Raw genomic sequence first — 25442 nt, 5'->3', positions numbered from 1 at the left:
TTCAACAGATCATCATGAATTAGTTATTTAAATGTTCCAAATCAGATTATCATGTTATTGCTCAGTTTCTTACATAAATTTCAGAACCCTAGCTATGTATTTCATTAGTTCTTGAATTACACATGCTAGGTCAGATATTTCAGTTATTCAGATATACATGCTCCAGTTTTATGCCACATTATCAGTATATTTCAGCATAAACCCTATTTTGAGTTATAAATCATGAGAAGCTTTTCTTTAAGACAACACTTGAGTTTTAAACTGGGTTTTTGAGAAAGTTAAGATGAGTTTTGAGAAAGAGCTTCTAATACATGATTAGTATGACAATTGAGTAGGTCATCAATGTATGAATAGTATGGTATCTAGATATACCATCAATGTTTATGCAGTATGACTTCCCAAGTCATCAATGATCAGAGTATTGTTTTCTAAAAAGGAGTTTTCAAGTATTTTACATGTCAGTATTTCAGTCATAATATATTCAGTTATACATGCCTCAATTTATGAATGCATCATTATCAGATTAATTGTTGCATTCTCAGTTTGCATGTTCAGTTTCGAGCTATCCAGTATTTACAGAAATTCAGTCATAACCAGTTAACCACTTAATTCATTGGGAGTAGCATAATACCGAGTTGGACTAGGGTTTCAGCGTACCCATATAGTCCCAGAACTACGAGCCACGTAGGTGTAAGTCCCCTCTGTGGGCAACATCCGTTTAGTGATCACGCCAACATGCCTCTATACCTCTGGCAGGGTATATTAGGTCCTCTCGATGGGGCGTATACGTCGGACTCCACATTTAGCTCATGTGGTTTTATGTCGGTTATTAGTAGCTCCCACAGTTCAATCAGACTCTATTGCATTGACCATATTTCAATACAGTCAATATTCAGTCTCAGCATATTATAAATTTGGTCATTGCATTAGTTATCTCAGTATTCAGTATTTTCAGTATCTATATCATGTCCAGATGATTTCATTGCTTTATTGCTTTGTTCAGTTATATGTTCTTTCAGCTTTACTCTATCCTGCATGCTCAGTACCTTTCAAGTACTGACGCATACGTGCGCTACATCTTCTCGTTATGTAGGTTCAGGTTCTCAGTATCCAGATCACGCTTAGATCACTTCTCGATCTTTAGTTCAGCAGCATCAGTGGTGAGTCCTCATTCTTCGAGGACTAGTGACATGCTTATCTTTATCGCTTTTAGTCTTTAGTTTCAGTTTTTTTCTAGATCTAGTTGGGGCATGTCCCAACATTTCTAGTCAGTTTAAAGGCTTAATTCAGACATAGTTAGATTCAGCTTAGTGTTGAGTTAATATCTTCTTTGTATTAAACTCATCAGTTTTCATATATCTCAGTTATAGTATATGGGTATTCCCCATCTTTCAGATTTATTTATGATTTAGCTTCCGCATCAGTTTATTATATTTAGTATACTCATGATCATGCCAGCAGGGTTAGCTTGGGATCACTTGTGGTCCTAGGTCCCGTGTCCGCGTCTCGGGGGTAGCTCGGGACGTGACAAAAATAAATTACAAGACAAAGTACAAATAAAGCAATCCCACGCAGAGAATGATAACAAACTCCAAGCTCATCCTGATCTTTCACCAAATATGCTCCTCTTGGCAATGATGACCTCTTCCCACATAGCATATTTGTTCGCCCATAGGTGATCTCTTGCCAACCGAGCCCCTTCTTGATGTCTGAACCTCTCGACCAACTGAATCTACTGCTCCATGCTGTCATCTAATTCTGACATACATTGCTTGGATTTTTGTAGCTTTTGCTTCAATTGAGCTATGACTTTGGCGTCTTCTGAGTGTCGACGTTGATGCTCTAACTCATTCCTATCAAACTTCTCTTGGAGTCGATGAAGTCGAATTTGATGTTTGTCCTCAACATCTGCAATAACATAGGGAACATTTGGACCAGACTCGATAGTTCCGGCGAGGCTCTTCTTTAACCATTCTTTGTAATCCTTAGAACATTCGGAACGGAACCTGTTTGGTACCGGTTCACCCAATACCCTTCGGGTCTTCCATGCTCTATGTATGTCTTCAGCATAAGAGACTCGTCCATTTTCATGATCGGTTGCAAATCTCTTCATGTCCGCAATTTGGGGAATCTCCTATTTCCCTCCCAGTTGTCTAAGGACTTGACCGGGAGCGTATGGTCTAGTCCCTCTTAACCCGGCAAATATCAAGTAAGGGGTCTTTCCCGCTCGAATCACCATTTGTTTTATTACTACCAAGCATTGGATCGACCACTGCACATTTTCATCTCTCAAACCCTGAAGTCTCGGGTACCAAAATTCTTGGCCTCCAACCCTGTTGAAATGATTACGTTGTACCCACCAATCGTGACTTTCGAGTTTGTTTGGTCTTTCCAAGGGATCTGGTTCTGTTGGCTCATGAGCTTTGATCAAGTGTCTCATCATCCACCATTGCAGTATCAGGTTGCATCCCTAAAGAAACGTTCTCCGCTTTGACACTTGTCCAAAGCCCTATAAATGTCGGCCAAAATCATAGGCGCCAGAGTGTAGTACTTGGTTGCCGACCCGTAATTCACTCCATAAAAGATGGCATGGGCGACCATTACTACACTTGAATGGATAGTGTAGTTTGGTCATTGGGGAAATAACATCGTCCCGAGTAGGCATATTGCAAAGGCAAGAGGACGTGTCTCCTTCCATTTTTCTTCTGAGACAAACTCTTCTTTGAATTTTTCATAGGCTCTTGCATGCCCGAATCGATAATAAAGCTTTCGAAGATGAATGTTTGGCCCGGGCATTCTGTCCATCCAATCGGCTTTAACGAGTGACAATTTTTCTCTAATTTTGGCAAAATCCCATGTTTTTTTAGGAAAAGGAGATCCGTATCGGGTTTGAACCTCATTTTGTTGCACATACTGACACTTTCGTAACTTGCAAGGATTTCTTCAATAGTTGGCGTCATTTCCACTTCCTAGAACCGAAACACCATGTTGTCGTTGTCCCAAAATTTAACCATTGTTCCAATCAAGTCGGAGTAAGCCACCGTTTCGATTAATGACGGGAGATGGCCTATGTGTCTTTGAACTTTCTTCTTATCTTCCTTATTCATGAATTTCCACCAAACTTGGATGTAAGGATCGAGTATAGTCACCATTCGGGTTCTCAATGGCTCATATGTCGGATTCATCCTACAAGAAAAACAAACAAAGGTAAGTTAACCCCCACCCCCATAGATAATTGATTTGTTTAAATCGACGTATATGTCCTTCAATTAAACACATAACCATGATTGTCTTTTTATTGGCAAATGGGCCAAATAGACACAAGGTGGGCTTCTAATGGGCCCAACACGCCTTGGGTGTTGGGTCGGCCTAGTTCGAAATGCACTAAAAATTGGGATTTGGTTTCGCTCTACGCTAGTGACTAAGAGTGGCTTTGAAAGACCGGGAACCCAAGTGGACAACTTAGGCTGGAATTCACGACAATCATGGGACGCATAACGAACCAATAAATTGCCGATCGTTCCGAAAAAGGGTTGAGTATAAAAAGTCCGATTGCGGTTCCACAAAACCATCCTTTAATATACTATACATACGAGAGAATATGTCATGAAATGCAATGACAGTTATATCAATTTAAACACATTTAGTGCAAATCAGCAATTAATAACAATCAGTCAAATAAGTCAAATCTTATGGTTAGAACTTAATTAAGTCCCCAGCAGAAGTCGCCATTCTGTTTTACTCTAAAATATAAATAAAAGAAAAATGACTTGGTTTTTTTGAAAAATCGGTCAAACTTATGGTTTAAGAGAAATTGAATTTCCAAAAGAACAGAGTCGCCACTTAATTTTTTAGTAAAAAATCAAAAAAAAAAAATAAGTTTTTCAAAAGATTTAAACAGATAAAATCAATTGAAAATAAAAGGGTTCGAAGTTCAATGTACATTCTGAGAAGGTGTTAGGCCCTCGGAATGCCCGCTAACTTGCGGTTGACCGGCGATTTGACTAAAAATGATTTTGATTAATTTTGAAATTTTAACTAAGTAAAATGACTCATTTATTTTAACTAATTTGAAATTTTGACTAAGTAAAAAAAAACTTATTTTTTAAATTTTAATTAGGTAAAAAAACTTATTTATTTTAACTAATTTATTTATTACTATTATTATTATTATCATTTCTATTTATCTTAAGGGAAACAGGACTAAATGGGGTTTTTCTAAGGAGAATTAACTTAAGTGACGAGACAAATAATAGAATTAAGACCAAGTACGAAATCTACATATTTTAATTTAAATATAAATATAAATATATATATATATATATATATATATATATATATATATATATAATAAAATGGTTATCTTGGGGAATTTAATTAAATTGAACCATAAGATAATCAAAGTTAGTCAAATAATACAATATAAAATAATAAGAGAGGGAAAGAAAATAATTAGATTTGGGCTTTGGCCCAAATTCAATTAAATTGGGTTTTTGGCCCACTTGTCCTAAGTCTAAATTTGGTCCAAGTAATGCGCTTGGGCCCATTTAAACGTTCCTTTATTCTACTGCATTTCAAATGGACTTTGGGCCCATTTTTTCTCCACTTGGGCCTGTTGGAAATCACTTAAGGTTTTGGGCCCCTATTTTGCCTTTGGGAATTTGTATACATTCAACGTATACCATTGTATACCACATGTATACAACATCCGAAACATGTATTTCATCTTCGACCCTGTGTTAAATCTTCCAACTTCACCCTTTTCAACCTGTACACCTTAGTCCGTTGGAACTTGAATTTATAAATACGAAATCGGAATAAGATACAGATGAGGGGAGGAGTGTTACCTTTTTTCGGGTAGCAAAGCTGGAACGACGACAAGCAGAGGATCAGCACGCCTTCCACACAACCTTAGATTCGACCTTCAATTCAAACGACCAAACCAGAAATTCGAACCAACTTCGAGTAAAAGAATTTTCTTTTTTTTTCTTTTTTCGTCAAGAACAATTCAAAAATTCTTAAGCATATAACTTTCGCAAAGAAAAACCAACTCCCTGTATCGACTCCTCTTTTCTCACTCCGTTTTCTTTCAAAGAAAAGTTCCCCCCCTCCCCTGCAATGAAGAACAAAGGGCTATTTAAAACCAAAATTGGGGAAGATTTTAGGAGGGAAAACGGATGATTTTAGGGTGAGGACAAGGGACCATTTGAAATTCAAACCCCATAAATTCCTTTCACCTTTTCGGCTAAACATCTTTTTTTTTTAGATTTTGACTCATTTCGGAAGGGGAAAGTGAGACAGACGTGTGCCTGCTGCCTGCTGTACGTTTTTCTGGGCTGATGGCTCGTTTCTGGTCGCGATTTGGGCTGCTGGAATCGCTGATGTTGCTGGGTTTCTGCTCAAGTTTTGGGGAAGACGCTGGGAGTGGGGTTGGGTTTTTGTAGTTGTACGTTGTTGGTTATTTTTTGTATTGTTGAATGGGTCTGTTTTGGTGGGTTACTGATGTATTGTTATTGGGCTGTGAATTGAAAGGAAATGGGAGTGGGCTGCTGGAAATGTGAGTAAGAGGGCCCAAATTGGTTTCTCAAAGGCTTAAAAAAAAGAAGTAAAAGAAAAGGCTAAAATTGCAAATAAGGTATAGTCATATTGAATTTAATTTGCAACTTTGGCCGAAATCTAATTAAGATTGAATTATTAAAACTAATTAATGAGCTTCTTAATTTTAGCGAAATAAAATAATTGGTTCAAATCTAAGATAATTAAACTAATTAACTAAAAATTACTATAATTCAAACTAAACTAAATTAATAAAATATTTAGTTTTAAAATGTAAAAATCTTTTGAGATGACTTTCAAATATTTATAAAGTATACTATATATATTTTAAAAATTATAAAAGTGACGAAACTATTTAAAATAATTTGCAAATTATTTTATTTTTCTTAAACTTGTATAACACTAATTATTTTAAATTGCTTGAAATTTAAGAAGCTCAATAATTAATGTATATTGTGGAGGCCCAAAATTGGGTATCAACACCACGTATACGGAATAAAATTGCAACATCAAAATTGTTTTCAATTAACAAATAATGACATAGATGAATTTTTTCTGAAACAAAAAAAATATAGATGAGTCAAACTTTTAATCAATCACACAAATGAGCCTTTGTTTTCTTAAAGTTCATGACATATTTGAAATTTTTTCCTTTACTATTAAATACATAAGACAGATGAGGACAAAAGGGAATCATCTACACAAATACGTTAAAACTTTTACATTAAAAGCTCATCGAAAAATACACATTACTCAATTCCCCAAACAGTGATGACAACAATGTATGTGAAAAATACAAAAACCAATGACTTTCTATAAATGATCACATTACTTCCACCGTCCAACAAAAACTATATATAAATAAAAGAATAATTTTACTATATTATCCTTTTAATATAATAAATACAATGTCTTAAAAAATATAATAAAAAAATAACTATAATTAATGATAAAGATAAATTAGGAATTAAGTGTAAAATTATTCATTGATTTCATAAAGTGGACAAGCACGGTTGGACATCCCAAAATAGTATGTATAATGGATAACTATAGTTGGACAGAGGGAATAGTTTTTTAAAATTTTACTTTCTCCGTTCAACAATAATTTGCCACTATACTATTTTGGTATGTCATCAAAAAATTACACGTTATATAGTTAGTATATTCATGTTTTAATTTGACTAAAAAAATAAAATGAAGGATGATCGCTTTGTGGAAGTCGATATATAAAGGAGCTTGTGCATTAATTGTATACTAGTGAATACATCCGCATTTCGCGTGGTCATCAAAAACACAAATAATTTACTAAATATTATTTGAATAGAAGAGATATTATACATATAAAGAGTGTATATTTATGTATATTTAATAATTTTAGTTGAAATTTTAAATAATTTTTAAGAGTTTCTTTCTTACATAAAAAAAGAATATAAGATAATTATATTATACCTTTCTATAAATTTATAGATGTATAATTTGGTTCCATAGAAAAAATATATAATTTTTTTCCATGTAATCATCTTCTTTAGAAGTAAAAGAACCTCTTGTAATTTATCATGATTTTAAAATAAATAACATAAATACACTATTTTTCAAAGTAAAAAAAAAAACATTAGAAGAAGAAATAAATAAATATACTTTTAAAGAATAGATTATATATACTGGGGTTGTTAAATATAATTAATATACTTTTAATGTAAATAAGTAATGGTTACAATTAAATAGTAAGTAATGTTTTAAAACTTCTACGTACCAATTAACTTTAACGAAGAATAATGATTTTTATAACGTGAAAAGATATAATTAACATTCTTGTTCTTAGAAAGTCAGTCAACTAATTGTTATTAAAATTTCAAAACATTATGAGCATGTAAGCCAAAATGAACTCAAACAATGGTGACCCAAAATGCCCTCTTCTCATATTTATTCTATATTTAGGCTATTAATTCAGATACAATATATATTTGACTAAATATACATACATCATCTTCTTATTTTTGAATTTTAGAGATAAATCTAGTACTAATTTATAATCCCTCAGTATAAAACAAACTTATACTTAGTTAATACTTTATGTTATTCATTTGTGTTGTTAAATTTAACTTTATTCATTTTGATCTTTTCCGCCCTTTTCTAACCAAATATGAAATGTAATTATGTTTAATGAATTGAATTTTGTAGAAAAATAATAAACAATACAACTTGACCATATGATGAAAACGTAAGTTATACTCTTTCTTTATAATATCAATAACTATGATTGTGTCCCAATTATTTCAAATAATATAAATGTTTCTTCTTTGTGTATATAAGCTTTTTTTAGAATTACCGCATCATTTCTCCCTCCATGTTATTTATATTTATCTTTTAACTTTTTATGCATATATTGTCTCAATTATTTCAAATAATATAAATGTTTCTTCTTTGTGTATATAAACTTCTTTAGAATTACCGCATCATCTCTCCATCCATGTTATTTATATTTATCTTTTAAACTTTTTATGCAAGCATATTTATCGGTAGCTTTAAGAACTTACGTAATAAACAACAAATAAAAAATTACTTTATTAAATTTTATTTCTTTTAAGCAATTAATTATAAATTTTAAAATTTGATTAGTATCAGAATTTTAACATAATTAAGTTACTAATTTGAACCAAGAGAAAAGATTTATAAATTTTAAACTTGATTTGTATTTATAGCAAAATTTCAAATATAACTAAGATAAATTCGTGAGGAAGTGATATCTCATTAGGATCTACTCTAGTATTTTATAATACTAATTTGAACTAAAAGAAATTATAGACTTACAACAATAAGAAGTTCCTATAAAAATTATACATAAAAAGCATCATAAAGATTCACAAGAAAGAAAGAAAGAAATAATACAATACACATATCAATGCGACTTTAATCATTAAAATTTACAATAGAAGGAAAAATAAAATCAATACATAATTGTCTAAAAAATTTTCATATCCACTTCACGAACCTATCAATATTGATGAGCTTTTTTTTTCTTCAAATCAAATAAAAGCAAAGAGGCATCACTCTTGTTGATATTTACTTCACAAATCAATCACTATTCAAAAGCTTTCTTCATATAAAAAATAAATTTAAGAGGCATCATAGAGATACATAAGAAAAAAAAAAGAGAAAAAAGAAATAGTACAATAAACATATCATTAAAAAATAGAAGGAAAAGGAAATCAACGCATAATTATCTAAGCTCTTGTCAATATCACTTCACAAGCCTATCACTATTCAAAAGCTTTCTTCTTTTTCAAGCCAAACAAAAGCATAAATATGATACTATAGTGAAAATGAAGGGTAACTTTGGGTAGAATGAAACAAAATATGAATTCATATAGAAAATAATGGAGGAATATCATAAGGTATCTTAACTTTCATAATTAATATTTAAGGGTTATGAATATGAAAAGTTGGAAATTATGAGAGTTATAACTATAGCATATTATATCTAATAAAGAAGATATATATTATAGTGGAGAAGGTTATGAATATGAAAAGTTGAAAATTAAGAGAGTTATGAATATATGCACATTATATCTAATAAAGAAGATATATTATAGTGGGAGATGAAAAGTTGAGTAATTGAGTATAAAGTCTTTATGAGATGTTTAAAATAAATAAATAATAAACTAAAGAAAAATGCTCAAAAAAAGAGAAAATGGGTAAATATGAATGGAGGCCATAGAAAGGTGCCACATCACCTTCTCTATGCTCCTCCTTTATATATAGAGAGAGATTTTTTTCCCCTTTTTTTCAATAATTAAAGTCATAACTCGTAACAATGATATTATTATTGGCATAATATATAAACACGATCCTTAACTTGACTTCAGTTGGTAACTATGACCTTTAACTTTGAGTGTGCACAAGTAGACACTTAAACTTGTATAAAATTGAACAAATAGACACATTCGTCCTACATGACAATTTTGTGTCCTACATGGCGTTCTATGTGTATTATGTCACGTAAGACATGTGTGCCTACTTGTTCAATTTACATTTATACCCTTTAACTTTGAGTTTGCACAAGTAAACACTTAGGAGTCGTTTGGTACAAACATTGACAATGCAGGGATTAGTAATGCAGAAATTAGTAACGCATGGATTAGTAATGTAGGGATTATTTTTTGTCAAGTGTTTGGTTCATTACTTTCCACTTAATCTTGTGTAATTATGAGATTGTTAATTTCATGTAATTGAGTCAAAGTAGATAACCGCCGGACAATATTATTTTTTTTGTTGGATTTTCTATTCCATTTAACAAGTTAAGTCAAATATGTGTATATATATATACATAAAATTGTTATTAATTTTAAGGTGTGATGTACCACTAAGGAGATCACTAATGGCACGGTGTATTTCTAATTTTTTGTTGGTCAAGTATATCTTAAACTTAACATAGATTTAAGACTACTTAAATTGTTCAATACCTAAAGCTTGTTTTTTTTTAAAATAAAAATAAAAATAAATAGTTTAAGTGGTTAATTGACAAACTATCTTGAATAAAAAAAGTCAAGAAAAATGGAGAATTTTTTTTTAGTGAAATCATTAAATTACACAAAAACGAATTTGGAGAATTAAAAAAGAACATTTATAACCATTTCAATATAAATAAAAAGGAAATTAAATTACAAAAGAAATTTAGGAAAAGGAATAAGGGGATAGTTTAGTCATTTAGGGATCTTATCTGAGGTTTGTTAAACCTTGGATTAGTTATCCCTCCATTTTCTAGGGATAAGATAAGACCACATATGGTGGATAAGCAATCCGTGGATTAAATTAAATAAAGTAACCAATGTATTAGATGGATTAAATTTTAATCCATGGATTATTTTATCTAATACCGCCTACCAAACGGGTCCTTAAACTTTTATAAACTAGAACAAATAGACACATGAGTCCTACGTGATGTATATATAATACACATAGGACACCACATAGGACCCAAATTGTCATGTAGGACACATATGTCTATTTGTTCAACTTTACACAAGTTCAAGTGTATACTTGTGCACACCCTAAGTTAGAGGACATAAATATAAAATGAGGTCAAGTTAAAAGATATATTTATGTATTATGCCTATAAATAAATATATAAAGTCAGAACCGTTCAACACAAATACACAGTTTGAGCAAAAGGTGTGTTTGGCATGTGGGGGAAACATGACATATCCATCTCCCTCACTAATAAATTGGTAAACGTCAAAGTCTTCCTCATGAGGGCCCTTCATCAACTTGCAACTTTCCCATCAATAATTGCATTTACTCAACAATAATTGTGAAGTCTCAGCTGAACCTGAGTAATACACAAATGTCTAAAGGAAACTCTCAGCTTAAATACTTTACATTAATCCTTCAAATCATCTTTCTGCAAACATGCCATGCTCGGAAGAGCAAACACTACTGTCCTCCTTCTGCTTGTGGCGATATCCGTAACATACACTACCCTTTTCGTTTAAACACCGATCCAGAATATTGCGGAGAATATCAAGAATTTGAATTAGCTTGTGAAGGTAACCAAACAGTTATATGGTTATTCTCCAAAAAGTTGCACGTTCAAGGCATCGGCTATGATAATCGGACAATTCACCTGGTAGATCCAACTTTACAAACACAAGAACAAGATGATCTATGCTCTTTCAGACCTCAGCTTAATTTCAACCAATACAATAGAATCTTTAAATCATATACGTATACTAATGGATATTATAAAACAATAGCTGAGCCCATCTTCATGTTCAACTGTCCGTTTGCTGTTAATAATTCTTCGACATTTGTGGAAATTAGTGGCTGCAAATTAAGCAGATACACTTATTTAAAGATTGGAGAAATGAATGTCTCTGAAGTGAGTGATGGATGCAGAGCAGAATTTATAGGCTTTACCTCATGGCCTAATATTAAAGATGCAGAGATCAACATTTCCCTTTCTGATTTTCATCAAGCAATCCTTTATGGCTTTGAGCTCTATTATCCGGGTTTCGATGAAAGGATAAGTAACGACTTCAACTATATATGATTTTCTCCTTTATTAGGAAAACAATGGATTCACTCACTACAATTTGATTTCTTCATGTCTTTGTAGGTGTTGCTTTAATGATTCTCAGTGAGTACTCAAACTTTTCTCTACATATGCTTTTAATTCTCCATTGATCTCTCATTCTAAATATTTTGCACTTTAATCAAACCAGGGATCAGCAGTCTGACGCTATGTCACGCCCCGAGCCTACACCCTGGGCGGGACCGGCACTCGGAGACCATTGCTGGCCCCAAGCGAACCCTTGGCCTGGCTTTCTTAACTCAGCGGAATAACTCAATGCTATGCAGAGACATAAACAACTTAAATGATACATATCTGGCCAAAAAGGCAACTCGAGTCTCAAAATAGAATACTTACATATATACATAGATAAGAGACTCAAAACTAACTGACTGACTGTCTATGAAGCCTCTAAAATACTTAGATGGATGTTGGGACAGACCCCGCAACACCCTAATAAACAAAACTAAGAGAACAAAATAACTGAGCCCTCTGGAAGCAATGAGGCTCACCCCTGACTCTAGAGTGCTCACTGGATCAACGGCGTGCAGAATGCTGATCCTGGGTACCTGCGTCTGCATCATAAAACGATGCAGGCCAACTGGCATCAGTACATGGAATGTACGAGTATGCGAGCTGGACCGCTAAAAACAACTTAAGCTTGAAAAGGGATACAAAAGAGAACTTACCTTGGCTCTGTACAACTCAAGAATAACTGAACTTAATATAAGCAATGAGACACATGCAATATATAAAGCCTTTGAAACTATTAAAACATGACGTAAAAATCATATTTATAATATCATGAAAATACCATGCTTCCTCTCAAAGTCTACTTGTGCAATGCATGAATGAAGTCCCATACCCCCATCCATACTAAGCAGAACTTATCGAGGAACCAAGCTCTTTTTACTGCTGTGGGAGTTTCTCTAACCGATAACCACCACTATGAAACTAAGTGGTGATACAACGTTTTACCTCACGTTGCCCAAGGACCATCCTATACCTTGCCATCGATATAGGACCTTACTTTAACTTTTGCTTAATGGATCCACTAGCTTAACTTTCGTGATCATCTAAAAAGTATGATCCGAGAAATCCCATGTTTGGCTACATGGTTCTTATGGAGAGTTGAGTTAATATGAACTCGTGTCCCCAACTCGGTGCTCAAGACTACTCCCAAAAATACTTTAGCTCATAAGTGTTTTAAACACATCTTTCTTTAGTTGAGATAATTACTCAAAACTTAGCCCGAAGGCACTTGAAAACTCTTTCTAAAAAGAACAAATCAAAACCATATTTTTTATATGATCATTGATGACTCGGGATATTCATACTGCTTAAACATTGATGGTATATCTAGAGACCATACTGTTTAAACATTGATGACATACTCGATTTGTCATATCTAATCATATTTTAGAAACTCTTTTGAAAAACTCATCTTTTATTTTTAAAAGAGATAGTGCTCAAACTTCTCAAAACTCTTTTGAAAATCTCTGTTTCCTCTCAACTTAGATGTGAAAACACTTATAACTTCCTTGGGAAATACTTAGTTCCCTAATTACTTTTTGAGAAATGAACTCAACTCTTGACTCTTGACTTAACTCGAAACTCGATACTCTTTACTCGACTTGAAACTATATGCTCTTTACTCTTTACTAAACTTGAAACTTGAAACTCTTTACTTAGCTTGAAACTCTATATACTCTTTGCTTGACTTGAAACTCTATACTTAACTAGGAACTTGAGCCTTAGAATGAAGTTAAAACGTTTAATGAAGACTCTCGAAAAGCTTTAAAGACTTGCTTGGACTTACTTAACTTCTAAGCTTGACTTCACTTGAATCGGAAACTAACTTCACTTGACTTTGATCCTAACTCACTTGAATTGGATTATGGGTTCAAGGACTTGATTGGTGTTTGGAAGGACCTCATGATGTTTAGGAATGATTTAGGAATGATTTGGAACAACTAAACTTAAGAAAATCTTTGAGAATAAATTCTGAAAACAGTGGAGTCCGCGTCCTGTCCGCGACGCGGAGCAGATTTTGTTCACAGAGGGAACAAGTCCGCGACACGGACTTGTTTCATGTAAGAAGCCCGACTTTTCTCCTTCATTTTTTTTCCAACTCTAAACTCTCTAACTTCAAGGGTTCCAACCCCAATCACTTAGAAACATAAAATCCCTCAACATTCAATAGATTTCAACTCAAAACCCCAACCGGAAACAAGTCCCAAATCATCAAGAATCTCAACCTCACAACCAACAACAATACCAACAATAATTTCAACAACTAACAACTTTAACAACTCTAACAACTTCAACCACAACAACTCACAACTTCAACAAACACAATCCATCTTTTCTCGAAAATAAAACGAGTTTGGCATGTGGGGGAAAGGATCACCCAACACTAAAAGCTCACATACCTTGGTAGGGATCACCCCCGACGAAAATCCACGATGATCTCCTTGCTTGATCTCCTCTTCTCCTCTTCTTCTCTTCTTCTTCTCTCAAAACCCTCACTCTCACTTCCTTTAAAATGGTAAAACTGATCAACATGATCAGCCTAACACATTTATATAACCAAAATAAAAGGCTAGGGAAAAGACCAAAATGCCCTTAATGATTCCCGGACGGATTCCTTGCAAACTACCCAACTTTCAATGGCCATAACTCGCTCATACGGACTCGGAATTGAGCAAACTCGGTGGCGTTAGAAAGATCATTCCACGAACTTTGCAACCATAACTGGAATTCCACCTAACTCATCCTGAGATAGAATTTATGGCTGTTCAAAGTTGGCCAAAAATTCACATTTTCCATACTTAGCCAAAATTTCCAAAACTTTAAAATTCTTTCCAAAAAAAATGAAAATTTCCAATCCTAAGCATCTTCAAAGCTATTTCAAATTGTCGGATGTTACACGCTACCTCTGCTTTTCCCGAGTAAGCTCTTATTACTTATATATCCCTTCATTAAGCTGTATGTTATTTGGCTGCACAAAACTTATCATTCCATTGATCATGTGTTTAAATGGCATAAAAGTGAGCACGACACAAAAATTCGAAATATAAAATTATTAGTAAAGATGTTAATAGAAATAACTAATTTCTTCGAATCCTTTATACGTCATGATGATATAAGTAAAGATTGTGTACCTTATAGTGTTAAGTATAGAAAGCTGTTAATAGCAATATTTCTGAAAACATAGCCTTCTATCTCCTTATCATTTCTATGTTTTGTTGGCCTAAGGGGAAGTTACTTTCTATGATTTCTCAAACGTGCAGTGTATTTGGTAGCAAAATTTGTGATCGGCCTTCCGTTGGTAATTGCATTTCTCGTGTACAAATTCAAAAGGAGGCATTTGTCAATGTATGATACGATTGAAGGCTTTTTGCAAACACAGAACAATTTCATGCCAATCAGATATAATTACTCCAACATAAAGAGAATGACCAGAGGATTCAAAGAGAAATTAGGCGAGGGAGGTTACGGAACTGTGTACAAAGGAAAGCTTCAAAGTGGAAGAGATACAGCATTGAAGATGTTGAGCAAGCCTAAAGCCGGTGGGCAAGATTTCATGAATGAAGTAGCTACCATTGGAAGGATTCATCATGTCAACGTGGTTGGACTCGTGGGGTATTGCGTTGAGGGAACAAAGCGTGCTCTTGTTTACGACTTCATGCCCAACGGATCACTTGATAAGTACATCAGCACGAGTCAAGAAGGAAGTCCTCTGTTAAGTTGGCAGAGGAAGTATGACATTATTCTTGGAGTGGCTCGAGGAATTGGGTATTTGCATCGAGGCTGTGATGTACGAATTTTGCATTTTGACATCAAACCACACAACATTCTTTTGGATGAGAATTTCATTCCCAAGATTTCTGACTTTGGCCTTGCGAAATTATATCCAACAGATAAGAGCATTGTGACTCTCACGGCTGCTCGTGGAACGATTGGATATGTTGCTCCAGAGTTGATCAGCAGAAGCATTGGAGCAATCTCATACAAAGCTGATGTTTACAGCTTCGGAATGCTGCTAATGGAAATGTTGGACTTGAAGAGAAATGAAGTTGCAAATGAAGAGCATTCCAGCCAATACTTTCCTTATAATATTTACGATAAGTTCAACAAAGGGAAAGAGATTGTGGTGGATGAAGGAGCGAACGATGATGAAAAGAAGATTGCTAGGAAGCTGAGTTTGATTGCATTATTGTAATGACTCCACAGGACAAGTTGGACAACAACAGACGTAGTACCAGGTACAAACGAGTGCCACAATACCTGGACCACTACGTGGTCCCAGATGCAAAAGGGAAACAGACTCTGATAGCAAAAGAGCATGAGTAATAGCTACTAGAGTAGTATAAGTAGTGGCAGATTTCACTAAAGAAGGCAGGGATGAACTTGCTTTTCTTTTAGTTGCTTAGAATAGATCTGGAACCTCCCTTTTCTTCCTTTTTCCTTTGTTTTGCTTCTTGTTATTCCCAGAAGAAGAGGAACAGGTCCCTCCTGTGACCTGCAACTAGTTCATCTTTAATACAAAGTTCCTCTTGTTACATTTGGTGCTTTCATTGTCCCTCCTTCTACCATGGGTGATGGTGCACACAATACTCGCCTCAAATCTCTTGATGAGGCTGTGAAACAACTTCAAGAACAATCTGTTGGCCATGCTAAAGCCGTGGAGTCCATCAACACTGCCTTACAAGATATTGTAACTCAACTGGCTTCGTTGCGTCCTTCGTCGCCGGCGCCATCTCTAGTCGCTGGTAGCCCTTCTTCAGTTTTAGGTCAATCATCTGTGCCACTTCCACAAACTTTTTATCAGCATACTCACCCACCACCCACACTGAATCGGCAACCCCCAGTACACCAGGTGCTTCCAGTTCCACCCCATGGCCTTAATCCATTTCGACGTGATAAACCGGCACCGATTGACTTAGCTAAGTTTGATGGAACCAACGCAGAGAGTTGGGCTTTCCAAGCTCATCAGTATTTTGACACTTATAATGTTCCAGATGAACAACGCTTGAATGTATGCTCTTTCTTTCTAGAGGGAGATGCACGAGATTGGTATCAGTGGATGTACCGGAACCACCAACTCTGTGGATGGGACCACTTTCTTAGGGCTCTTGTTACTCGTTTTGGGTCTAAATCAATGGAGGCACCAGAAAGCTTGTTGGCAAAACTACAGATGCAAACCTCCGTTCGTGACTATCTTTCTCAATTTGAGAAACTGGCCAATCGTACCTCTGATGTATCGCCGCCTTTAATGAAGCATTTTTTTACCTCTGGACTTCACCCTGATATTAAATCAGATGTTCTGGCTTTTCGACCCGCGGACCTCAATGAAGCAATTAGTCTGGCCTTTTTGCAAGAGCAAAAAAAGTTGGCCCAAACTGGGACGACGACCTGGCCCAACTATCCGTCAAAAATTCCTGCCAGCCCATTTTCTTTCCACACCTCTCCTAGCCCTAAAAATCCGACCCTTTCTTCAAGCTCCTCAGCCCCGACAGCATCTATTCCAGGTGTTGGTCGTACATCATTCAGGAAGCTAACGCCGACAGAGCTTCAACGAAAACGTGAACTTAACCTTTGTTTCAATTGTGATGAAAAATATCACAAGGGTCATAAATGTTCATCCATCCCTCAACTCTTTTTACTTCTTGCCGATGATGATACTACAGAGGACTCTCCTTCTGACTTGTCTCCCCCCCATCAGATTCACCACCTCCAGATACCACCATTGGAAACCCTTCTCTACTTAGCATCAGTTATCATGCCTTGTTCGGTGGCCCTCATCCCTCTACGATTCGTGTCACTACATTTATCAAAGGCCTCTCTGTGCAGATTCTCCTTGACGGAGGTAGCACACACAATTTTATTCAGCCTCGTGCTGCCAAAGCACTCAAATTACTTGTAGAACCTTCTTCGGGTTTTTCAGTTATGGTCGGAAATGGCCAAGAACTACGATGTTTGGGTGTCGTTCGTGGTGTAGCACTCACCATTCAGGGCTTCTCCTTTGTCACAGACTTCTTTATTATTGACATGCATGGTTCGGATTTGGTCCTTGGAGTTACTTGGTTGGCCACATTAGGTCCATGTTTGACGGACTATGTCAATCGTACTTTTGAGTTTACACTGGACAAGAAAAATCACCGATGGCAAGGTGATCCTGCCCCCTCTCCTGCCCAAATTAATATGTCCACTCTCAGGCGCTTCACTAAGACAGATTCCATTTCATATTTTCTCCGTCTAGATCTTCAATCTCCTACCCTCATATCACCATGCCACCACCCCCCTGACTTAGCCACTCTTCTAAATTCTTTTCCAGAGATTTTTCATCCCCCGTCCTCTTTACCACCTCAACGACCACAAGATCGTCGCATTCCCCTCTTGCCAGGAGCCAATCCTGTAAATGTCCGGCCATATCGTTACCCCCACTTCCTAAAAGCTGAAATTGAAAGGCTTGTTTCTGAGATGCTCAAGTCGGGAGTAATTCGTCCCAGCTCGAGTCCATATTCTTCACCAGTGTTGTTAGTGCGTAAGAAGGATGGTACTTGGCGCTTTTGTGTGGACTACAGGGCACTTAATGCTATCACTGTTAAGGATAGATTTCCAATCCCAACCGTCGATGAACTTTTTGATGAATTGCACAATGCTTGTGTATTCTCTAAGTTGGACTTATTAGCCGGATACCATCAAATTTGCCTCCATCCCCCAGATATTGAAAAGACCGCATTTCGAACTCATGAAGGCCATTATGAATTTACTGTGATGCCATTTGGTCTTTCGAATGCTCTATCTACTCTTCAATCAACCATGAATTCCATTTTTAAGCCATTTCTACGCCAATTTGTCCTTGTTTTCTTCGATGACATCCTAGTTTATAGCACGTCTTGGCAGGATCACTTACGACACCTTAGATCAGTCTTTGATCTTCTCCGACAAAATTCTTTGGTGGTAAAGCAATCAAAATGCCAATTTGGGCAGTCTTCCATTTCTTACTTGGGTCATATTCTCTCTGAAAAAGGCTTACAAGTTGACCCTGAGAAGATCACTGCTATCGTTTCTTGGCCTTTGCCTTCATCTATAAAGGATGTCCGTGCCTTTCTGGGTTTAACGGGGTACTATCGCCGTTTTGTCAAAGGATATGCCCAGTTAGCTTCACCTCTCACTGATCTTCTGAAAAAGGACTCATTTGTATGGTCCGATAAGGCTTCTGTTGCTTTTGCCAAATTGAAAGAGGCTCTTGGCTCTGTCCCTGTTTTATTCCTGCTTGATTTTTCCAAGGATTTTGTGGTAGAAACAGATGCGTCAGGTACTAGCATTGGTGCAGTTCTTTGCCAAGACAGTCACCCAATCACATTCTTCAGCCAAAAATTATCTTCAAGGATGCAAGCTGCTTCTACTTACAATCATGAAATGTTTGCCATAACGCAGGCTGTTCAAAAGTGGCGTCAATACTTATTGGGCCGTCGTTTTACCATTTTAACTGATCAGCAACCTTTGAAAGCCCTCACAAGTCAGGTTATCCAGACCCCTGAACAACAGCGTTGGCTTAGCAAATTAATTGGGTATGATTTCGAGATACGCTTTCGCCCAGGCAAATTAAATTCTGCTGCCGATGCTTTATCTCGCGTTCCTGCCTGTTTTGCGTTATCTTTGGCCATCACTGAAATAGCTTTGGTTGATAAGCTTAAGGCGTTGAACAAATCCAATGAGGAATTATTAGCTCTCCAACAAAAATTGTTGAATGCTCCAGATTTTATGTCCTCATTCTCCTTTCAGGAAGGTCTCCTTTTATTCAAGAATCGCCTGGTTATTCCCAAGGATGCATCTTTGCGTCTAATGCTATTGGAAGAATTTCATGCTTCCAAAATTGGAGGTCATGCGGGCATCGCTCGCACATTTCATTGACTGTCTTCAAATTTTTATTGGGTTGGCATGCGATCTGATGTCAAGAAATTTGTCTCTGAATGTCAAATTTGTCAGCAGATGAAGAATTCACAACTGAAACCTGCGGGATTACTGTCTCCCTTGCCGATTCCTTCTGAGATTTTTGCTGAAATTTCCATGGACTTTATTACAGGCCTTCCATCATCTCAGGGGCGCACTGTGATCTTGGTGATTGTAGATAGATTGTCGAAGTATGGACATTTTATTGCTCTATCTGCAAATTTTACCAGTCAAAAAGTAGCAGAAGTCTTTGTCCAAGAATTTGTCTGGTTACATGGTTTTCTTACCAAAATCGTATCTGACCGCGATCCCATTTTCATCTCTGAATTTTGGACGGAAATTAACAAACTCCAGGGTACTCATTTGGCCAAGAGTTCTGCTTATCATCCACAAACGGATGGCCAAACAGAGTCACTGAACAAATGCCTTGAAATGTATCTCCGTTGTTTTGCTACAGATACTCCTTCTACATGGGTACCTCTTCTTCCCTGGGCAGAATTTTGGTACAATACTTCATACCAACACAGCTCCAAGATGACTCCTTTTGAGGCAGTCTATGGCCGGCCTCCTCCTATTGTCTCTCGTTTTGTGTTAGACAGCACTTCCAATCCTACAATTTCGGGTTCTTTGCGCCAACGCGATGAAACATTGGCTGTGTTGAAGTCTAATTTACTGCAGGCTCAAGATAGGATGAAGTTTCAAGCTGACAAAGGTCGTAGGGAGGTGATCTTTGATATTGGTGATTGGGTGTATGTCCGTCTTCGACCATATAGGCAGCTTTCAGTTCGTCTGCAACGCCATTCCAAATTGAGCAGGCGTTTCTTTGGGCCCTTTCAGATCATTCAACGCATTGGTGATGTGGCTTATAAACTCGATCTGCCACCTTCTTCTCGAATCCATCCTGTGTTCCATGTTTCAGTGCTACGTAAGTGTATCGGCAAACCAACTAATCAGATTTCACCTATTGAATTGTTAGACCAAACTCCCTCTGTCACACTTACACCTGAAGCTATTTTAAAGAAGAGAGATGCTACCAAAGGGGCACGCAAGGTGCCTCAATGCCTTGTCAAATGGGTAGGTTTGCCTATTGAAGATGCAACTTGGGAGGACTCATATACCCTCTTGCAGCAGTTTCCTCACTTGAACCTTGAGGACAAGGTTCTTCTCCATGAGGGCGGCAATGTAATGACTCCACAGGACAAGTTGGACAACAACAGACGTAGTACCAGGTACAAACGAGTGCCACAATACCTGGACCACTACGTGGTCCCAGATGCAAAAGGGAAACAGACTCTGATAGCAAAAGAGCATGAGTAATAGCTACTAGAGTAGTATAAGTAGTGGCAGATTTCACTAAAGAAGGCAGGGATGAACTTGCTTTTCTTTTAGTTGCTTAGAATAGATCTGGAACCTTCCTTTTCTTCCTTTTTCCTTTGTTTTGCTTCTTGTTATTCCCAGAAGAAGAGGAACAGGTCCCTCCTGTGACCTGCAACTAGTTCATCTTTAATACAAAGTTCCTCTTGTTACAATTATGGTGTATACAAACAAATCCGATACAACGCCCTTCAATGAGTAAAGTAGTAGAAATGCTTGAAGGCGAAGTTGAAGTGCTAGAAGTACCTCCTCAGCCTCTTCAATCTCAACCGATTGTTCATCAGATCATGGGAAGTTCTACGACATTTTCATCTGATTCAATAGCTTTGTTAGATAATCCCGTTGAGGCAGACATTTATGCTAATTGATTATAGTTGATGTAATGATTATGTGAAATAAACATAGCCAACCCAACAATGTTTGGGACAAAGAATGTTGTTATTATTGTACTAGTTATATTATAGACATAATACAAAAAAATGCCCTTTAATTTGGCCTCAATTAACATTTATGCGTAGAAACTTAAACATGTATAAAGTTGAACAAATAGACACACGCATCCTACTTGGCATCCTAAATGGTATTCTATGTTTTTCTCATTATTTCAACCTCAATATATTTTGAAGACAAACGAAAACACCTTACATACAATATTATTTTGTTAATTGAATCATAAGATTCACTTATTACTATTCCTACAAAGTTGAATTAGCTCTTGAGCAGCAGCATTCATCTCTTCATCTCTTATAGATTTTAAATTCTTGCTTATATCTCTCGCTTTAGCCCTCAAATTTTCCCCTGTTTTCCCTATTATGACACCTTTAAGAGTTTCCGCGATTTCTTCTTTGTGAATTTTCCCATCATCATCTCTAACAATCTCCACCGCAACTCCCAATTCTACGATCAACCTAGCATTCATTGGTTGATCAAGATGCATAGGCATGGCAATTATAGGAACCCCAAAATCTATACTTTCCATTACTGAATTCCAATCACAATGACTTATAAATCCTCCGGTACTCGTATGATTTAGAATTCTTAGTTGTGGTGCGAATTTGTCCAAAAATTTTCCCCTTTCTCCAATTCTTTCAAGAAAACCTTTTGGTAAAGCATCTTCAAGATTTCGCTTTTCCCCTTTTGGAAATCTTACAACCCATATGAAATTAACATTACTTAACTCCAACCCGAAAGCTACTTCTTCCATATCTTCTTTTGACAAGAAATACTCAGTCCCAAAGGAGACAAAAACAGTTGAATTCTCATCTTTTGTTCCTAGCCAATCGATGAGCTCCTTATCGTCCGCGTCATTAGTGATTGGATCTTGGACTGGTGGACCAACTGGAACAACTTTCCAATTGCTCAATTCAAGGCAATAATCAATATATTTGGCTTCTATAGTTCTAGAAGTACTCATCAACATGATTTGCATATTTCCATCAGCTAGACGATCTCCATCATCAGGTTCTTCCTCTTTATTAGATTTAGCCACCATTTCACTCAATCTTACTTGCTCAATTTTCCTGAGATAAATAGCAGGGAAAGGGAATTCAACCTCTGGCTTGCTCAGTATGTTGAAAAAATATGAAAACACAGCTGCACCCGAAGTTACAAGCTTAACTGCTGGAATGTTGTTTTCATTCGCGACACGTTTAGCCCATTGCAGCAATATGTCATAAATCACCAAATCAGGTTTCAGATTTTCCAAGATTTTTGTAAAGTTTGGTTTGGACATTTTCAGGGCTTTTTGAAGGATGTGATTGAGATTGGGTGGGAGACCATTGGTAGTATGGTAATGAGGAGGAAGTTCGAGTAATTCTGGTAAGTGAAGTTCGATAAGCTGAATCGAATCAGCATACTTTTCAGGGATTTTCTTGATGGTGGATTTGAGATTTATCGGTGTAGAACAGAAGTAAATCAAGAATCCTCTGTCCGCGAGTTTCTTAGCTACATTTAGATATGGAGAGATGTGTCCATAAGCCAAAAATGGGAACATCAATACCCTTAAAGTAGCCATGGTATGCTTTGTTTTTCTCTAGAGTGAAAGAAGGATGAGAGAGGAGCTCTTTGTGGTGTTGGTGACATTGGCTATCTTTATTTATTAAATGAAAGTGTGATGACTTTATGATAAAAGTTGACTACGTGTACCAATAAAGTTTAAATCTGAGATATCTGATTAAAGACGGAAGAAAAATTACCAAAGTAAAGTAAGTACTCCTTCCATCCCATTTTATATGTCACATTCTTACTTTGCACTTGCATTAAGAAATGATGTAACTTTACCCTTCTACCCTTATTTAATTTTTTTGGAACTCAAGGGCAAAAAAAAGGAATAATATGATAATTTATGCATTGATTTTATGAAATGACAAATATTATGGATCAACTATTTACAGAAAAGGATGATATATAAAATGGGACGGAGAGAGTAATTGGTCGCCCTTTTTTATAGAAAAAAAATCGAATGTAGACCTAGCAAAATTTAATGCAAAGTGACCACTTGTGTGATTGTTTTATTTAGAATATTAAAGTAGAAAATTTAGGCACATTTAAAAGAGGTGACTTTATAGGTAATGAAAACTTTTACTAGTGCGTAGAGAGAGTATCTATAAGACTATAATTAAGTAGATTAAAAGAATAGTTAATGGTCGAAAAATATTTGAATTAGAGGTTTTTCAAGTCAATATCATACCTTAGTTATCAAATGTTTCTTTTAATTTAATTTTTATAACTATCATCATCAATATATTAAAACACACCTTAACTATAAGTTATTCATGTTTACTATTTGGATTAATCACTATCCTTTGAATAGCAAAAGGGAACAACGGATATTTGATGTGTATCTTTTTAGTACTTGGATAATGATAGTTTATAATTTAGGAAAAAGAAAATAGCTGATATTAGGGGTGTAAAGCTTGCGAAAAGTGATAGTTCAAGTGTGTTTTTGATCATTATCTCTAAAAAGAACTATTTTTAGGTAAATTTGTAAAAAAAATCTTGTATGTATATTTTTAGTTTTTTTTAAATTTTTTTATGTCAATGCAAATTATATCACATAAATTGATACGCATAAAGTATGTAAAGAGTACATTGTAAATAGATTATTATTAGGTGCTCAACTTGGTTGTGAGCTAGTTGAGTACGTGTTGTATATTATTTCATGGCTTTATTTATAGGGAAAATTGTGCATTATAGCAAATTATTAATTCAAAATAAATGATATGGCTACAGTTTCATTTAATTCTAATTCGTAGCAAACGCTTTACCATTCTCGCCTCTCTCCCCTGAATCTCGCTAGCCACTCTCAGTTTTCTCCCTTGCCTCTCTCACTTTTATACAAACACAATTGTATAAAGCGAGAGGGATTGTATATACAAATATAAATTTTTCCGTCCTATACACTTATAATTATACTAATACAAATCTCCCTCTGCTCAGTTCTCTTTTGTCTTTCTCTCTCTTTCTCTCGCTTATACAGACACAAATTATACAATTACAATGTACAATTTGTGTTTGTATAAAGTGAGAGAGAGATTTGATATACAAATACAAATGTTTTAACTCGATTCAATTGTATATTAACTCGATTTTATTGTATACAAATTCAAATATTATGCAGATATACAAAACAATAATTGATACATATACATAGTAGCTACATATATACAATTATCTAACCGATGTACATATACAATTCACCTCTCTCCACTCTCTGCCCTCTCTCGCTCGCATCTCTCCTCTCTCTCCTAATCTCGCTCGCTACTCTAACCTAACACAAGGAACATATTCATATAAAACCACAATTTTCTTAGTTATAGACGCCCGATTTATACAAATCGCCATGACTTTATACAAATCAGATATCTGCGATCTATACAAATTAGATGCTCCATAGCAAATATAAGCGCAAATATCAAAACTGTAGCTATAAAGCGCTAAGACACTTTGTAGCCTCCCTCTCATTAGATGTGGTGCGCACTACACATCCATGAAAAGGACTCTACCTAGTGCGGTTTTTCAGACATCCTAGTACACTTAAACCTAGTGCTCTGATACCAAGTTTGTCACCCTCCGAGACTACCCTCGAGATGCGGACACGGGACCTAGGACCACAAGTGGTCCCAAGCTAACCCTGTTGGCATGATCATGAGCATACTAAAGATAATAAACGAATGCGGAAGCTAAATCATAAATAAAATGAAAAGATGGGGAATACCCAAATACTATAACTGAGATATATGAAAACTGATGAGTTTAATACAAAGAAGATATTAACTCAATACTAAGTTGAATCTAAGTATGTTTGCAAATAGCTTTTAACTTACTAGAACTGCTAGGACAGGCCCCAACTAAGTCTAGCTAAACTGAAACTAAAGGACTAAAATACTGAACAGAAACTCATGACTATTGTCCTCAGAGAATGAGGACTCACCACTAATTCTGTTGAACTAGAGATCGGGAATCGATCTAAGCGTGA

General features: G+C 35.8%; 2 protein-coding genes across 18 annotated transcripts in view; one reads left to right on the top strand and one right to left on the bottom strand.

Moving 5' to 3' along the window:
* LOC125844329 (rust resistance kinase Lr10-like) overlaps window positions 1–25442 on the top strand; it is a 368189-nt gene that overhangs the window by 57324 nt on the left and 285423 nt on the right. The window contains exons 1-3 of one of the 15 annotated variants that reach the window (XM_049523638.1): window positions 10845–11582; window positions 11672–11692; window positions 14920–16757. The exons of 13 other annotated variants lie outside the window; for them this stretch is intronic. In XM_049523638.1, the coding sequence (XP_049379595.1) occupies window positions 10901–11582; window positions 11672–11692; window positions 14920–15851 (1635 nt within the window). In that variant the 5' untranslated portion in view covers window positions 10845–10900 and the 3' untranslated portion in view covers window positions 15852–16757. Of the gene's footprint in view, window positions 1–10844; window positions 11583–11671; window positions 11693–14919; window positions 16758–25442 lie in introns of those variants that run through there. One more of the 15 variants, XM_049523639.1, reaches the window with a different exon arrangement.
* The window catches only part of LOC125844332 (beta-D-glucosyl crocetin beta-1,6-glucosyltransferase-like), a 219857-nt gene that overhangs the window by 54742 nt on the left and 139673 nt on the right, over window positions 1–25442 (bottom strand). The window contains exon 3 of one of the 3 annotated variants that reach the window (XM_049523642.1): window positions 21455–21873. The exons of the other annotated variants lie outside the window; for them this stretch is intronic. Within the exon in view, the coding sequence (XP_049379599.1) occupies window positions 21645–21873 (229 nt within the window). The 3' untranslated portion in view covers window positions 21455–21644. Of the gene's footprint in view, window positions 1–21454; window positions 21874–25442 lie in introns of those variants that run through there. 3 annotated transcript variants of the gene reach the window in all.

The sequence above is a fragment of the Solanum stenotomum genome, chromosome 11 (assembly GCF_019186545.1).
Source record: "Solanum stenotomum isolate F172 chromosome 11, ASM1918654v1, whole genome shotgun sequence".
NCBI classification, from domain to species: domain Eukaryota; kingdom Viridiplantae; phylum Streptophyta; class Magnoliopsida; order Solanales; family Solanaceae; genus Solanum; species Solanum stenotomum.
The sequence above is the reverse complement of the archived record's forward strand: the minus strand, read 5'-3'. Positions and strand labels throughout refer to the sequence as shown.